This window comes from Lampetra fluviatilis, chromosome 38 (genome assembly GCF_964198595.1).
Source record: "Lampetra fluviatilis chromosome 38, kcLamFluv1.1, whole genome shotgun sequence".
NCBI lineage: Eukaryota > Metazoa > Chordata > Hyperoartia > Petromyzontiformes > Petromyzontidae > Lampetra > Lampetra fluviatilis.
Window position 1 is genome coordinate 2,992,115 of NC_136312.1, and position 18,377 is coordinate 3,010,491.

The window sequence follows — 18,377 nt, forward strand, 5'->3', positions numbered from 1 at the left end:
GAAACACCCTATTATTATATTTTGGTTCTGGCAAAGGAGGCCTCAATGCTTACCCCGAGCCCTCATTACTCTGATAGTGCGCTGTCTTTGAGTTGTGCGCCGTCATCTGTTCGACGATGTTTGGTCAATGAGTTTGGAACTTTGTTAATTAATTGAAAGTTACGCATCCGTAACGTTCAGGCACACTGCCGTAGCGCCCTCTCGTGGCCACACAGCCACGCTGGAGCCCCCTCGCCTCCACTCGCCAGGTGGGGGCCCGTGACCTCGCCCCGTGACCTTGCCCTGTGACCTCGTCCCGGAACCTCCCCCCGTGACCCCGGCTTTGTCGCAACACACGGTGCATGCTGGGAGCTGCTCTGTGTTTGTCTCTGCAGCCCAGTGCGGTGCATGCTGGGAGCGCAGCGCAGTGCTTGCTGGGACCCGCTGTGTGTTGGTCTGTGGAGCCCAGTACGTGGAGGGGGAGTTGAATTCCGTCTTGACGGCGCTCTGGCCTCTAGCTGGGTTTTTAAAGATCAATTGACAGTTTTTAGCAGATTTCAGGATTGATATGATGATGAAAAAAAGAGTACCAAACTGTTATTGAGTGAGATTGTTCTTAAAGCCAAAACCCACGTTTAATATAATCTTCCTTAACCATGGTCAACCCACTGCTGGATGGAGGCCGCCCCAAGCCGTCTCCATCTAGGCATGGTCTTGTGACGTAACAATATACACAACACCTGCAAATCAGCTGATTTCATTATTCCATCTCCATGCTGCATATGCTGCTGGCGTATTACCTCCCTTGGCTTCCACTGAGGCATTAGTCTTGACCACTGGACATCCTTTCTACCCGTGTGTCTGCTCAAGCCCAGTTACTTTTATGAAGCCAGGATGATGTGTTTAATCTGTGTACGTTCTCACATCCACATGGTCCTGTTTATTTGTCTCAACGCATTCCCAAGCATGCATCTTCCATGCCCTTTTTGCGTACTTTTTGTTTCGCTTTTATTAAATTTTCATAATTAATATCCACGTTATGTTGCTTTTAATGATAAAATCTTGATTCGAAGCTTTCGTGACTGCAGGAATCCATATTCTTTGGTTCTTGTGTTGCGCCCGAAACGTCGTGATTTATTTTATTTTAATGATAAAGTTCAGCTTGGCACAAGCGCTCCAACCCGCTGCCACCGGCCTCTGCGTATAGCTCTGAACAGGCCGAGGCCTCCGTCTCGCCACACTCGATCACGCAGTGTCCTCGCGTTCAGCTGCGTCCCGGATTCAAGGCGATACCAACACGGCCATCGTGAGCCACCTGGCCACTTGACATGAAAGGGGACCCAACTCAAATGCGTCCAGCTTTGCAATAAGGGACGACACATTGCTTCCTGGTGCACACTTGATGTTTGCTATGGGCTCTATGTCAATTAGCCATTGGCCCAGAGAGACCCCCCGCTTGTCGCTAATGCTTATCGATCGTGCAACCCTTGGTTTAAATGTGCGAGGCAGCTGCTGTCGCCGCGGACTAATTTACGGGAGGTTGTGGAGAGCGCTTCAGAACGAGGGTGATCGCTAACGGTAGCGGCTCGCCGGGAAGCACCGTGCCTGCCACGCGCGCGTTCTTGCTCGGGGTGCCTCATCACTTAGCCTCCCCACCCCCCTCCCTTAGGAAACGTGGTCCTGTGTGAATAACACTGGTCAACACACTTTTTCTGGCATAAGGTATTCCAACGGCTTCTAAGGCCATTTTGGGGTGCTGATTCCAAATCTGGCATCAGTTTTTGTCTATCACATCAGGTTTTTGAGATATCATTGCATTTCCAATAAAAACTGCAGAAGAAAAATATTAAATAAATGTGGATATCTACATAAAATGATATTATAAACACACTATCTTAAAAATACAGCACCATATTTTAACACTAAAACAGTCAATGACTCGCAACAACTTGCAATCATAAGTGACAGAGTTAATTTCGGGTAAAATCAATGAAAATGGGATATGCCGATAGCATAAAAATTAGATGTGATGGAGCAAATCTGAGATCAGATTTGGAATCAGCACCCTGAAATTAGTCTAGAACAGCTGCAAAAGTCCAGGCCAGAAAAAAATGTTTTTTTGTGAACCAGTGTAATCTTTTGGCTCGTTCTGACCCAATAAACATTGCCTATAAGTTAAGCCTTACCTTAGACTTGAATCCTTCCTGTGCCGTACAGCTCATTTGACAAACAGCTACACTGCAACTTCATGTCTCTTTTTTCTAACAAAGCGGTGGAATAAAGTTCAAAAAGCAAACTTCTGTGCTGTAATCCGAGCACGCACCCAGCCATGATTTAATCTCAAGCTGTTGAACCAGTACGAACTCAAGCGCGGTGACGTCCTGGCGGAAGCGCGTTTGCCGCTTTTTGCAGAGATTCGCGTTTCGAGTCCAGCAGCCATCCTGGTTATCACTGCGGTGTGTGCCGACCAGAATATTACAACTACTACCATGCACCGTCTGCTTCACAGTAGACATTAAAGGTTCCACGGCGCGCGAGTAGGCCGTTGTGTGCCAGTGTCATCATAAAAATTTGCCGTATTTTGAAAACTTTGCAGTACCCTCCTGAAACAGAATCACGAGGCTTTCCTGGGTAAACCCACGGAATAACGGTGAGTGGTCGGCCGATGGGCGGTCTACTCACCAGTGCCAAAGACGATGGCACCGTCATCTTAGCTTCACATTCAAGCGGAGCGATTGCATTCTGTTGTTTAACAAGGCATTGAGTTAGGGAATTTGTTTACACTGAATTAAACATGTTACATTACTCATCATTGATATATTTTTTAATATAATCGTCATGAATTGTATTCCACAAGTTCAGCATACGCTTGTAAATCATGAATAGTTTGTTTTGACAGGGTTTCACACCTTTTCAGTTTGTAATTAGTGCTGGCAAACTCCGAACCTCGTGAGCGATATCTAAACTGGTCCTGGGCTTGCCCTGGTTCTACTCTGCCTTGAATTATTACCTGGTGCAGTATGTAAACATCAGCACTGAGAAGACAAAGGTGGCAGGGCGTGGTGCTGTCCACACCACCACCACCTGTGTTCGTGCATGCCTTATTAGGTCCTCGCTAACGGCACTTGCTTCATTAGCCTTGTCTTTGATAATTATCAGTGTGTGTGTGTAGTGAGTGTGTGACCGTGTGTTGCAGTGGGTGGCTGTTTATTGTAGTGAGTCGTGTGTTGTTGTAGTGAGTGGGTGGATGACTTATAGTGAGTGGTGTTTGACTGTTGTAGTGAGTGGGTGGATGACTTATAGTGAGTGGTGTTTGACTGTGTGTTGTAGTGAGTGGGTGGATGACTTATAGTGAGTGGTGTTTGACTGTGTGTTGTAGTGAGTGAGTGGATGACTTATAGTGAGTGGTGTTTGCTGTGTGTTGTAGTGCGTGGGTAGATGACTACTTATTGTAGCGAGTCGGTGTGTGGTTGTGAATCGTGGCGAGCGAGTGTTGTTGGCGGGAGGGCGGCTGATCAAGTGTAGCCGCGTGAGCCGCTTCACGGCTAATGGCTCTCTTCTTCTCTCGTGAGCTTTCACGTGCGTGCACCGCCTCGTGGCTATAAACACACACGCAGCGGCGCGCATGGCTCCATCTCACACGGCTTCATCGCAGGCCGACAAGCCCGGACACGGCCTGCACGCGCTTCGCCAAGCACGCACAATGCACTCCGTTCCACTCGCCCTATTTATCTTGCCATGTGCTCACATATTTATATGTGTGCCTGTCTATTTGTCACTTTATATATTTATTTGGCTTAGCTCACTCCGCCAATTGTGCGCGGTGCTTTTGAATGGGCGGTTGCGTAATGTCTCCTTTGAATGAGAACTGGGATGGAAAAGGAATAATGTGTTTTATAGTGCTGTGAACAATTGGGGCAGCTGGCTTGGCTGGCTCATTAACTCGACTAGCTTGCCTAGTTGTTTTGCTTGCTGGGCAGTCGATGGCGCTTTGGTTAATGAGTAGACAAGCCCAAGTAGGTGTATGTGTTCATGTATGTGCGTATGTATTTTAATATTGTTTAATCGGCGTGTATTTCCTGGAATGGTATGGATCAGAAACACAGACATTGACAAAAGCTGAAACGCCACTGAGGCACATGCGAGATGCACGCTCGGAATGACATTGGGAGATAAGAAAGAGGAACATGCGTACACCGGTTAATACATGTAAGTGTGCCTGGGAAGGGGACGTTGCAAGGGATAATGGTCAATAATAATGAGGGAATGACGACCAAATGATGGAACTCGCTGGATAGGCCCATCCCCTGCAAAGATGGAGTGCTGAAATCGGCTCGTGTGTCGGTGCTAGACAGATTGTTGACCATGATAGGTGACTGCTTGGGGAGGTTTTCATCCAGCAGTGAAATTATCATGGCTTATGATAACGCTACGTAGGTAGAAAAATAAATATAATCCAGCTGTGGAACTGCCAATAATTGTTTCCGCCCGAGGACGACCGCTTGTGTTGGTATCGAAACGTCGTGATATATTCTTTTATTTTGTTTTATTTTTCTTCCTTCGTGACTTTACCCGAAAGAACCAAAGAGCATGGATTCCTGCAGTCACGAAAGCTTCAAATCAAGATTATGATAATGCTGTTTGGAACGGGGATTCCCCTGCCCTGCAACGGCACTGACCTGGGTTCAATTCTCATCCATTCACATTATTATGTTTCAGTGATCGCCCAACGTGTCCTGGGCTTCCCATAAGTCCACTCTGTCGACATTCGTACCTGGGAGACAGGTGGCCGAGTATGGTTCTGGCCACACAACCTCGAGTGTGCCGTGCAGGCCTGAATAGGTGCTCGACAAAAACAAATGCACTTACAGTCCGTGGAGCTAAGTGGAGGCCTTCATCATCATCACGTGATATATTGGTGTGTGTACGTATAACACTACGCAGAGGCTCTTGCTGTCCGTGGTATGTAGATGAGTGCGTGTTTGTACAAGGCTGAGCAATAATTCTAGATTTGAAGCTTTCGTGACTGCAAGGATTCATATTCTTAGGTTTTTTCGGTAAAGTCACGTAGGTAAAAATTGAAATTAATAAAAGTAAAATAAATAAAAGAAAAAGAAAAATCACGACGTTTCGGAGGCAACACAAGCTTCCGCCTTCAGGTGGAACCGTCACAGCACGACAGCTGTATCAAGTAAATGAGAGAATTCAAGAGATACCACTCCGTATATATAATGCTTGAGGGGAGGGGGAAGGGCCAGGAACGGCCCACTTTTATTATTATGGTAAGGTGCGGCTTGAGACTACGGCTAGATTACATAACAAAATGACTGAGCCTTTATTATGGAGAGGTGCGGTTTGTGACTACGTCTAGCCTACATAACAAAATGCTGCAAATGAGACCGAGCCAATAGGTCTCATCCGCGTGTGATGCGTGCGATGTGCGTGTAGACCCCAGCGATGGATCGCATGAAGAAGCTCAAGCGGCGTCTGTCGCTGACGCTGCGTGGAGGCCGCCCTGTGGACGAGGCGCTCTCCGAGCTCGCTGAGCAGATGACCATGGAGGACGGCACCATCAAAGACAACGGTAGCGCCCCGGGTGCGGCCCCACAGCTCCACCAGCAGCAGCTCGATTACCACCTCCACCACCACCACGTCCGTTAGCACCGCTACTTCCCGCAGTAGCCCCCAAGCCTGTGCCTCCACTCCCTCCGGCGTCGGCACCACCGCCACTTCCATGACCACCACCGCTCGCTCTCACCAGCAGCACCACCGTCGACACGTCCTTCGCTCTCTCCAGCGGCAGCAGCAATCTCCAACATCCCCATTACCACCACCACCACCGCTACTTCCAGCAACAACACATCGTCACTGATAAAACTGCCTTCACCACCATCGCCATCGTCTCTCGCAACTCCAGCACCACCACTGTCTCCACCACCACAACCACCACCATCTCTAGCAATGCCAGCACCAACACGACCTTCATCACCATCGTCTCTAGCAAGCCGAGCACCACTACTATAATCTCCAGCAACTTTAGCACCACTAGCATCGTTATTAGCAACACAAACTCGGCCACCGTCTCCACTGCACCCAGCGTTATCACCACTGCTACTCGCACCACCAACATTATCACGGCAGGGTGGCCCAGTGGTTACACTTGTGCCTCGGCAATAAGGGCCTGGATTCAATTTGGAGAGAACCCATGCGGAACAGGGGGAGAACATACAAACTCCACACAGCAAGGCACTCGAGTTGGGAATCGAACCCGTGCTGTTCTTGCGTTGAGGCACGAGTGTTACTACCACCGCGCCACTGCCCTGCCGCCTACTCGCGTCACTCGGCTGCCCTCATCAGCCCCTTTTCGGGTTGAAGTTTTTTGTGTTTAGTGGAACGGAGCGGTGGCTCGGTTGGTAGTGCATTGTGTGCTATTTACGCAAGCACCTGATTTTGATTTATGCCCACGGCTCACATCCATGGCCGGCGATATCTGAACCAGACCTGGCCCTCCCCCCTCCATTACCGCCACTCTTTACTGAACATCACTGGCCGCCGCGGTAAAGTATGGTCAAACAATCACATAGCCAAAACGTAACGGGGAGACGTTCACAAAAGTATGTAAATTAATATATTTTTTAATTGTATATGTATTGCGCTGTGCTGTTTTATCAAATCGTGATTCGGTAACGGTTTGCTGACCTCTGCTGGCAGAACACAGTCATTGCAATGATTTCGTCTTAACAGTGAACCTATTGATGGCAAATGTGGTGGATAAGAGCACATGCAGGTGTTGTATTCATTACCAGCAAAGACAGGACTGGCAATACCGGCTGTTAATGTGGTTGTTCACGTAGGACGTTAGTGTTGCTGGTGACTTGGGGATTGTGATCTTTTTCCTCTTGCCTATATCCCAATCCATTTTGCAAGATGGATAATATGTTACAATTTCCAACATCTTAATATTGACAATGTATTGTTCATTATAGGCAACGCCACCATAATAGCAACATCACGTGGCATTTATTGAACAAAGGTATTACCGTATTATTGACATTTTCACAATGCAATACTCAACACGTTGATATTGCTTATCACGGGACATCAGCTCAACATCGATACGTGCAACTCGGTGTAAGCGGTGTCTTCCAATTGCCTTGTCAATGGAAGCAATCACTTCATGTTGCTTACATTTGCTCGCTATTGCTCAATGTAAGAGGCAATAACTGTCTTCTTGGTTCTTTCGGTAAAGTCACGTAGAATGGAAATAATAAAACAACGCAAGCAGCCGTCCTCAGGTGAAGAACAGGTCTGTCGAAAAGACAAGAGTCTGTCTTTCTCTGTCTTTTCGACAGACCTGTTCTTCACCTGAGGACGGCTGCTTGCGTTGTGGCCGAAACGTCGTGATAATTATTTTATTATGTTTTATTTTTATTATTTTATTATTTCCATTCTACGTGATGACTTTACCGAAAGAACCAAGAAGATGAATCCCTGCAGTCACTAAAGCTTTAAGGCAATAACTGCTTTGGACCAATTCCCTGTGGTGGAGGCGGGAAGGGCCGTGCACGAAGCCCGCACGCGCCGCAGTGCAGCGCAGAGACGAGGGCACTGCGACGATGCAGCAGTGGCACGTTCAGTCTGCCCCTCGTTCTTTCTGGCTCTCGGGTTACTAGTGTTTCCCCGCATAGGTTCGACGTAATGTTGGCCGCTTTGGTGGCGGGGTCATGCTTCCGACTATGCCTGAACTACCTTGCCTGGCGTCTCGCTCTTGGTTTGCCGACAGGGCACGTGTAATGACGAGCACACATCGGGGCGGGGTAGTGCGAGTTCGATATCTTATTCCACGTTGCCTATCAAGTGAAACTGTCTCCCTGCTCGAATGAGCATTGGGGCGACCCAGAGACGGCGGTGGAAAATCCGCATTCCCTTGACAGAGAACAGCATCTCCATGATGTGACTACTGGTGACTTCCAATAAAGTGGTACCCGTTTTATCGACCATAAAGGAATGGTGAGCTGAGTTGACCAACGATTGGGATTTGAACTCATGACCAATCTGTGCAGTGGCAATGCGATCTGTTCGCTTGCAGTCGTCAATTCGGCGAACATCTCTCCAAGATCAATGAAACAAATACCGCTGTGTGGGATGTCGGCAGTGTTATCTAATGGGACAGATTGCATGGGAATGAGGAATATCCACCACTGGTCTGAAGGCAGCCAAACAAGAAAAGCGCCGTCCAGGAGTTTGTTTAAGGAAGGGGAAGACACGTGGACTTGTTTGAGGAATGCTGCGTAAACTCCCAGAATACTCGCTTTAAAATCCGACTGCCGCCTCGCTCCCGTGTGTGCCTGTCAGCAGCCGGGCACGCCGGCACAGAAACCTCTTTTGTGTTATGATTTATTCTTATTTCAATTTTTGCTGTTGCTTTTTTTTGTCTTTTTGTTTCTCTTCTGTTTGCTCCTCTTCTTCCTCCTCGTCCGTCCTTCCCACCTCGTTTGGCTCGTGGGCCTCCCTGTTCCACCCCCCTCCCCCCTCCCGCTCCCTGTGCCCACCCTCGTGCCCTCCAACACCGTGGCTGCCCGCTGCTTGTGACCGCACGGACGCCACGTTTCTGTCTCTGGACGCCCCCGGCGAGTCCGGACACACAACGTGCGTACCGCACGGTTGGTTCGTGTGTTTGCATGCACGTGTGCGTCTGTGTGTGTGTGTTTGTCTGCGTGTGTGTTTGTCTGCGTGTGTCTGCGTGTGTGTTTGTCTGCGTGTGTGTTTGTCTGCGTGTGTGTTTGTCTGCGTGTGTGTTTGTCTGCGTGTACATGTACGCACGTGTGCATGTGTCTGCGTGTGTGTGTGTCTGCGTGTGTGTGTGTCTGGTCTGCGTGTGTGTGTGTATGTGTGTGTCTTTGCCTGTTCTGGGTGTATACATGTACGCACGTGTGCACATGTACGCACGTGTGCTTGCATCTTTGCATGTATATGTGCGTGCCTGTTTGTTTGCGTGTATGTGTGCGCATGTCTGTGTGCGTGTGGTTGCGTGTGCATTTGTGTGAACGTGTCTATGCGTATGCATGTTTGTATATGTGTGTGTGTATCTGCACATGTGTGTGTCTGCATTTGCAAACCACTTTCTGTACCCCTCGCCCTCGATGAGCGTTCACACGTCTGTTGCAACTTTCATCTCCACACCTTTCTTTTGCACGACACCGACCGCCACATTGCTTGCGTGCACCCTTCTCGCTGCACGTGGCGTGCTATCGCTCTCGCTCCCAACGTTATGATTTGTTTATTCTTTCCCTTACGATTTTGCTCGACTGCATTTTGCCCTCTGGGCATTCGAATCACGTGCACATCTCCTCTTACCCCCCCCCCCTCACTCTTCACGCATGATTGGCCATCCACCGAATGTCGACCGCACGGCGCGTAAACCGACGGCCTTCACTGAAACACAAACGGGGTCCGAACACACGGCCGCCGGGGTCCTTAACGCATCCCCCCCCTCCCCGCACGCTCGCACGCACACTCTGCGATACCGCACACCCACGTGGCGCACGCACGCACACTCTGCGATACCGCACTCCCACGTGGCGCACGCACGCACAGGCACGTGCACGCGCACGGACGCCGTGGTGCGCAACGGAAAGCCGCCCGCCTCGCACAGCATGCACTCCTTCCTGCACCAGTACGCGGGCAGCCTGCGCAAGCCGCCCCTACGGAGGCCTCACAGCGTGACGGGTGGCCCCGTGCTGCCGGCCAACCTCTCCGTACCGCGGCACAGGGGCGATGGCGGCGGCGGCGACGGGGGCGGCGGCGACGGGGTTGGCGACGCTGTCGGAGGAAACGGCGACGGCAGCAACAGCGTCAGCAGACATCACCTCGGTGCCTCAGCCGCCCGGGCCGGGGAGGGGATTGCGGTCGGAGGGGATTGCGGGGGATGTAGGGCTGCGAGGATCCGTACGGGATCCTAACGCCTCCTTGTTTCTGTACTCCGAGTCTCAGCCATTAGCAATTCCCCACGGACACAGGAACCGTGGCGCAGAGAGGGATTTTGGGAAGGCCCCTAGTACCACCCCTGCCTCCCCCCCACCAGAACCCGTTATTCGTGAGTCACTTTTGCTCTGTGCCTGAGCAGGCGTGCAACGGGGGGCTTGCCAACTTGTAGAAATTTTCTAAACTAATTGAGAGTAATTACTCAATATTACCTCATTAGACCTCCTTTGCCAGTACCAAAATATAATAATAGGGTTTTTCCCATTTTTTCTGGCAACAAAACTGAAACCTTTTTGCAAGGACTCATGTGTGCATTAACCACAATACTTGCGGTCTAAATGCTGGCAAACGAGGTCTAATGATGTAGATGCTTACCCCGAGCCCTCATTACCTTGATAGTGCATTGTCTTTGAGCTGTGTACGCCTTTTGGTGTCCTCTGGTCTAGCACCAATTGGGTCGAGGCTCAAAAGAAAGCCGTCACTGGTGTGGACCAATCAGTTCCACGGACAATGCATATATTATCAAAGTGTTTTTTGTTTGCATTGTGACCACAAGTATTGTGGTTAATGCACACATTATGCCTTGTAAAAAGGTTCCAGTTTTGTTGCCAGAAAAAAAGGGGAAAAACCCCTATTATTCGATATTACCTGTTTGCCTGTTTGGAGCACACGAGGAGATTTACTCCAAACTGCGGTGCCGTTTGGCTGCCTCTTCTCACTGCCTGGCACCGCTGAGGGCAGTGCCTTCCTGTTCCAGTGGGCAGCGTCGTCTCCATCGCTCACCTGGGGCGGCTCCAATCTTCGTGAGACAGCCGCTGCTTACGAAGCTCTCTATGCAGGGAAGCCTCATGGAGCTTCGGGAAGGTCCGACATTGGGATGTTTGGCCACTTCCATTCACGAGCGTTTGGCTTGTGCGGAGGAGATTGTAGTGGCCAGAGAAAACCAATGCGTTCATCGCCTCGCTGTGATTGGCTGTTGTGAGGTCACACAGGTTTGACTGTTGTCAAGGACAACGCCTTTGCGTTCAGACGAAAATGGCAGCACAATGTGTTTATCGGAGGTCCTGCAGAAAATAATCAAACTACGTATCAGTGATTTAAAGGTGCACGGTGCTGTCTTCACATGTCACTCTCATCCCTTGTGATCAACGACTTTGTCGTCATGTGTCGGTCATGGTAAAGTCGCAGAAGCAAATGGTTTCTATTCGTGCCGTCAGAGCCGATGGCTGTTGGGACGCTGTGTGCAAGGCTGTGTTTTTGCAATGGTTTAGTTGTCTCGTGTCCTGCTGGGTGGCGCTCGATTCAGAGCACTCGGCTCCCGGTCAAAACGTGGGGGCCCTCGCAAACCTCGCCGGGGTTCACGCACCATCCCTCCCGGGTCGATGGCACATTTTGAACCCTTTTACCCACGGCAGTGTTATAAGTGGTGTGTTCTGCCAGTGCGGTATCTGAGAGCACGTCCAACCCATGCTCATGAGTCACGCCACGTGTCTCTTCGTGCAGGTTTCCCCACGTCCCGGTGTGTTTGTCTTCATGTCTCCGCGTCCCTGAGTCTGTGTGCCATCAGCTGTGTCCACGTGCGAGGCGTCTTCCTGTCTTTGAGTCTGCCCCCCGCGCCCTGCCGTGTGTACGTGTGTCTCCATGTACCCAGGTGTCCCCATAACCCAGGGTGTCCGTGTGCCCTTGTCTCCTTCACTTGGAAGCGTATTATTAATAATACATATGACAATTCCTTCTAGGGGAAACACATACTAATTAACCGATTACTAACGTAGTGTATAATTACAATAACCATCTACCCCCCTCCGCCCCCCTCTGATCTCCGCAACTGCTTGGGTATAATAATTGAGTTAAGTTATTGAATAACACAAATTAAAACTAATTAGTAATCTATTATATAATAACAATAACCCTCCCCCCCCCCCCCCACCTTTAATTTCTGCAATTGAGTGGTATTAGTAATTGGGTTCAATTAATAAATAATACACATTACAACTAATTACTAATCGTCAACTCATTACTAATCATAACAATTGACTGATTACTAATCTATTATATAATTACAATACCCCCCTCCGCCTCAAATCACTGCACGTGAATGGGTTAAACGATGACGTCACCCTGCTGCTGCTGCTCTGTTTAAGACCGGGAGCAAGTGGAGGGCCTCGCCATGCTGGCGAATTGCCCGATGATGCTGGGTGTAATTACCAGCGAAACGTCGTACTACTCAAAAACTGTAAATGTTGTGGATTCACTCTTCAACACACCGGTGGGCTGAAGCAGTGAACTATTTTGTCTTTTGTCAACGTGACACTTTTTTTGCTGATTGGCCGTGTCGGGTGGTGGAGGGTTACGACACATAAATAACGAGATCTAACCCAAAAACGTTTATTATGATTAAAGCTTTCGTGACTGCAGGAATTCATATTCTTTGGGTCTTTCAGTAAAGTTCCGTAGATAGGTACAAATTAATTAATAATAATAAATTAGCATGCTAATCTCTCACATTAACATGACTAGCCCCGCCCACTTCGTCTATGACCGTGCGACTACACCCTCTGCAACAATCTGCATTCAGCAGCTTTTCCCGGTTTCCTCCTGATGACCATCGCTTGTGTTGTGATCGAAACGTCGTAGTTTATTTATTTATTTTATGCTTATTATTTTTATTAATTTTAACCTATCTACGTGACTTTACCGAAAGACGTAAAGGATATCCGTAATTCCTGTTTGCCAAGGCATCGCTGTTCCCCTGCGTCTTCCTGTTCTACTCCTGGGCAGGGTGGTGCAGTGGTGACGCTTGTGCCTCGTGGTACTAAAAAGGCCCTGGATTTGATTTCCGACTGGCACTTTTCTGTGTGGGGTTTACATGTTCTCCCCCTTTTGTGCGTGGGGCTTCCTCTGGGTTGTGCCGGTTACTCCACCTCCCCCATAACTGTGTATATATACATACACATATATATATATAAACAATCTCAATCCCAGTTCAAATTTGCAAAACAATAAAGAAAAAACATGAATCGCTCCGTACTGGCAGAATGTCTCGTCGCCGTGCCAGGTGTTGAGTCGCCTTGTGCTGTACAGGGGCAGCTTTGCACTCGGAAACCCTCCGTTAGGTGATAGAGCGCAATACATGTGTACGTTCACATTAACTTGCCCGTGTAACGCCCTTGCCACCCTACACGATTGCTCACTCTCGCCCACCGCGCGCTCTCCTCCCCGCCACTGCCGGGCGGCGCAGGCGTTGTGCACGAGAATCTCAAGATGGGCTCGGACGGGGAGAGCGATCAGGCGTCGGGGACCTCGTCGGACGAAGTGCAGTCGCCCGTGCGCGTGCGCATGCGGAACCACCCGCACCGGCGCATCTCGCAGGAGGTGAGCGACGCGTGGACGAGTGGGCGTGCACACTCGTCCAGACGCGGACTGCCCTCTCGGACCGACACACACACACACACTCGCATACACGTACAGACCAACACGTGTGCTGTCAGCGAGCATCTATGAAAGGCCGGCACGGCACACGAGGGGTTGGATGGGTGGCCAGCACCATGCTCGGCTACCTTTGTCTCCCCGGTGCTGATGTTTACACACCGCACCAGGTACTATGGCTGAGTCGACCTAGGGGAGGCCCAGGAGGGGTTCAGATATTCGTCACCGATTTTGGCCATGAGTTAAACTCAAACTCGGGTCACTGGGTTCTTGGCACAGCACACCAACTACTGTGCTACCGCTTGCCACACTCGTGCACATACACACACCAACACACGGACACACAGCACACTAACTACTGTGCTACCGCTTGCCGCACTCGTGCGCATATACACACCAACACACGGACACACAGCACACTAACTACTGTGCTACCGCTTGCCGCACTCGTGCGCATATACACACCAACACACGAAAACACACCAACACGCGTATACACACCGACACACCGACACACAGCACACAAGCAATGCACCTCCCCAACAGGCACATTGAGATGCACACATTATTGCACAAAAGCCCCATACATCTACGCACACGCAACAGCTACCCACGTGCCCATATGTATTTGCGTGAACACACGCTCACACCAAAATCCCCAGAAGAGTGCACACTTACACATGTATACATATCACACGTACCAATGGATCGTGCGCAGTTGCTCCCTGGCGACGCACACATGCGTGCGTTTACACGGAGGCTCCCTTTCTCGCACGCGTCCCGTAGGGCGTGCGTGCGGGCTAGGGGGAGGATGAATGCCAGTGGTGGTGATCGCCGTTTCTCTGCCCGTTTCTTGCAGGATCTCAACAAGAGGTTATCGCTCCCTGCCGACATCCGGCTGCCCGAGGGCTACCTGGAGAAGATGCAGCTCAACAGCCCGCCCTTCGACAAGCCGCTGAGCAGACGGCTCCGCAGGGCCTCACTGGTGCGTGCCCTGCCGCCCCCCCACTCTGCTCGGCAGAACCGCGTCCAGAAGCCAATGGCGCTCTCACTCGAATTACCACTCGCACATCCACACCACCACTCGCTCATACACACCACTACTCGCTCATACACACCACTACTCGCTCATACACACCACCACTCGCTCATACACACCACCACTCGCTCATCCACACCACCACTCGCTCATCCACACCACCACTCGCTCATCCACACCACTACTCGCTCGTACACACCACCACTCGCTCGTACACACCACCACTCGCTCATCCACACCACCACTCGCTCATACACACCACCACTCGCTCATCCACACCACCACTCGCTCATACACACCACTACTCACTCATCCACACCACCACTCGCTCATACACACCACCACTCGCTCATCCACACCACCACTCGCTCGTACACACCACTACTCGCTCATCCACACCACCACTCGCTCATACACACCACTACTCGCTCATCCACACCACCACTCGCTCATCCACACCACCACTCGCTCATCCACACCACCACTCGCTCGTACACACCACTACTCGCTCATCCACACCACCACTCGCTCGTACACACCACCACTCGCTCATCCACACCACCACTCGCTCATCCACACCACCACTCGCTCATCCACACCACCACTCGCTCATCCACACCACCACTCGCTCATCCACACCACCACTCGCTCATCCACACCACCACTCGCTCGTACACACCACCACTCGCTCATCCACACCACTACTCACTCATACACACCACTACTCGCTCGTACACACCACTACTCGCTCATCCACACCACTACTCACTCATACACACCACTACTCGCTCATCCACACCACTACTCGCTCATCCACACCACTACTCACTCATCCACACCACCACTCACTCATACACACCACTACTCACTCATACACACCACTACTCGCTCATACACACCACTACTCACTCATCCACACCACTACTCGCTCATCCACACCACCACTCACTCATACACACCACTACTAGCTCATCCACACCACTACTCGCTCATCCACACCACCACTCACTCATACACACCACTACTCACTCATACACACCACCACTCGCTCATCCACACCACTACTCACTCATACACACCACTACTCGCTCGTACACACCACTACTCGCTCATCCACACCACTACTCGCTCATCCACACCACCACTCGCTCATCCACACCACTACTCACTCATACACACCACCACTCGCTCATACACACCACTACTCGCTCATACACACCACCACTCGCTCATACACACCACCACTCACTCATACACACCACCACTCGCTCATACACACCACCACTCGCTCATACACACCACCACTCGCTCATACACACCACTACTCGCTCATACACACCACCACTCATCCACACCACTACTCGCTCATCCACACCACCACTCGCTCATACACACCACTACTCACTCATACACACCACTACTCGCTCATACACACCACTACTCGCTCGTACACACCACCACTCATACACACCACTACTCGCTCATACACACCACCACTCGCTCATACACACCACTACTCGCTCATACACACCACTACTCGCTCGTACACACCACCACTCGCTCATACACACCACCACTCGCTCATACACACCACTACTCGCTCATACACACCACCACTCGCTCATATACACCACCACTCGCTCATATACACCACTACTCGCTCATACACACCACCACTCGCTCATACACACCACCACTCGCTCATACACACCACCACTCGCTCATATACACCACTACTCGCTCATACACACCACTACTCGCTCATACACACCACTACTCGCTCATACACACCACTACTCGCTCATACACACCACTACTCGCTCATACACACCACCACTCGCTCATCCACACCACTACTCACTCATACACAAGTATACCATTCTCACATTAAACACTACTCACATGCTACTTGTAAACTCTCGGTAATCAGACCCACAACGTACACACGTGTCCCTCCCAACACATTGCACAGTGGCGCAGGGTTGGAGAGACTTGGCTCTCTGTCCGTGTCGCTGGCCGTGCCGGTCCCATCGATCGTTCGTGATCCCTCTGTGTGTGTGTGTTTGTGTTGCGCAGTCGGAGATTGGCTTTGGCAAGCTGGAAACGTACACGAAGCTTGACAAGCTGGGGGAGGTGGGTTTGCCTCGGACACGCGCGTGCACTCACAAGCCAGCTCCTTGCGCGTTGCCCTGCGACATCCACGTCTTTGTTCGTTACGCGCAACTCACAAGTCAAACGGAGTGCCAGCTCCGCCGATGGGTGTGCGGTGCTGTGTGTGTCTCTCCTGTAACAGCCCTCAGCCAGCTGTATAACAATTCGCCATTCGTATGGCAGCAGCCAGTCTTGATGTTTGAGCTTTTGTCTTTCTACAAAGTTGTACTTGCATTCAGAATGTTGAGAGTGAATATACCAGTCACTATACACTCTGCTCATCCTACCTGTTGGAGTTGACTGACTCAGTTCATGTGTATTCTTAGGTTTTTCCGGTAAAGTCACGTAGGTAAAAAAGTAAGTCTTACTTGATACAGCAATCGTGCTGTGACGGTTCCTCCTGAAGACGGAAGCTTGTGTTGCCTCCGAAACGTCGGGATTTTTAATTTATTTTTATTTTACTTTTCTAAAAAAATTACCTACGTGACTTTACCAAAAAAACCTAAGAATATGAATCCTTGCAGTCACGAAAGCTTCAAATCTAGAATCAGTTCATGTGATTGTCGTATAGATCGACTCTCCGTGCTGTGTCGTTCATGGGGGTTGTTTTGGCCATACTTCACCACGCAGGTCAGTGCGGATTGGTGAAGATGGCAAGCACAGGACTGGTTCTGATAGCGCTTGAAACTGATGTTAACCTTTGCCGCAAATTTAACTCGGCTCATGCTGGGTTCTTAGTGCAGCGTGCTAACCACTGTGCCACCACCTCTTTATTGCACCTCTTCAAATCCTCGCTCGCGTCAACTTAGCCCATTATCCTTCTGGGGTCAATCAAATAAGTACATTCTAGATTTGAAGTTTTCGTGACTGCAAGGATTCATACTCTTTGGTTCTTTCGGTAAAGTCACGTAGGTGAGAATAAAAAATAAATTAAATCACGACATTTCGGACGCAACACAAGCGTCCGTCATCAGGTGGGACAGCCACAGCAACAAACAATTGCTGAAGTAGGCAAAAGAGCTCCCCCTCCCTCATCTATGTAACCCGCCGTTACTAGCAGCTCTTTTGCCTACTTGAGCAGTTGTTTCTTTCTGTGGTTGTCCCACCTGATGACGGACGCTTGTGTTGCGTCCGAGACGTTGTGATTTAATTAATTTATTATTTTTACCTACGTGACTTTACCGAAAGAACCAATGAGTATAAAATAAGTACACATTTGTGAGAGTTTATGCGTGTTTGTGCTATGGGCAAAGTAACTCCTGCCATAGCTATGTGGAACTTGCTCCACTTGACTGAGTTGGTGCTAATAGAGATGTCTCAGCAGAGAGACTCGAGTTGTGACGGTGTGGTCGTGTCGCCCGCGGTGGAGAACGACTCTCACTGTGCCACGTGGGCCGAATGGGCCCCCTCCCCGCCCCTCGGTGTGTAGGGCACCTACGCCACGGTCTACAAGGGCCGCAGCAAACTCACCGACAACCTCGTCGCCCTCAAGGAGATCCGCCTGGAGCACGAGGAGGGCGCGCCCTGCACCGCGATCCGCGAGGGTGCGCACGGCACGCCCACGGGGCACAGCACCCAGAGCCAGGGGCACCCTCGCCAACACCCAGAGCCATGGGCAGCTCCTCACCCTCACCAACACTCAGAGCCAGGGGCAGCTCCTCACCCTCACCAACACCCAGAGCCAGGGGGCAGCTCCTCACCCTCACCAACACCCAGAGTCAGGGGCAGCTCCTCACCCTCACCAACACCCAGAGCCAGGGGGCAGCTCCTCACCCTCACCAACACCCTGAGTCAG

General features: G+C 50.6%; 1 protein-coding gene across 14 annotated transcripts in view; it reads left to right on the forward strand.

The window, feature by feature from the left end:
• The window catches only part of LOC144945551 (cyclin-dependent kinase 17-like), a 65,116-nt gene that overhangs the window by 33,344 nt on the left and 13,395 nt on the right, over positions 1 to 18,377 (forward strand). For 8 of the 14 annotated variants that reach the window (XM_078874027.1, XM_078874022.1, XM_078874015.1 and 5 more), the window contains 6 exons: positions 5,428 to 5,575; positions 9,577 to 9,852; positions 13,205 to 13,338; positions 14,252 to 14,377; positions 16,508 to 16,564; positions 18,012 to 18,126. In XM_078874027.1, the coding sequence (XP_078730153.1) occupies positions 5,437 to 5,575; positions 9,577 to 9,852; positions 13,205 to 13,338; positions 14,252 to 14,377; positions 16,508 to 16,564; positions 18,012 to 18,126 (847 nt within the window). In that variant the 5' untranslated portion in view covers positions 5,428 to 5,436. Of the gene's footprint in view, positions 1 to 5,427; positions 5,576 to 8,557; positions 8,629 to 9,576; positions 9,853 to 13,204; positions 13,339 to 14,251; positions 14,378 to 16,507; positions 16,565 to 18,011; positions 18,127 to 18,377 lie in introns of those variants that run through there. The other 6 variants (XM_078874016.1, XM_078874028.1, XM_078874024.1 and 3 more) reach the window with 4 other exon arrangements.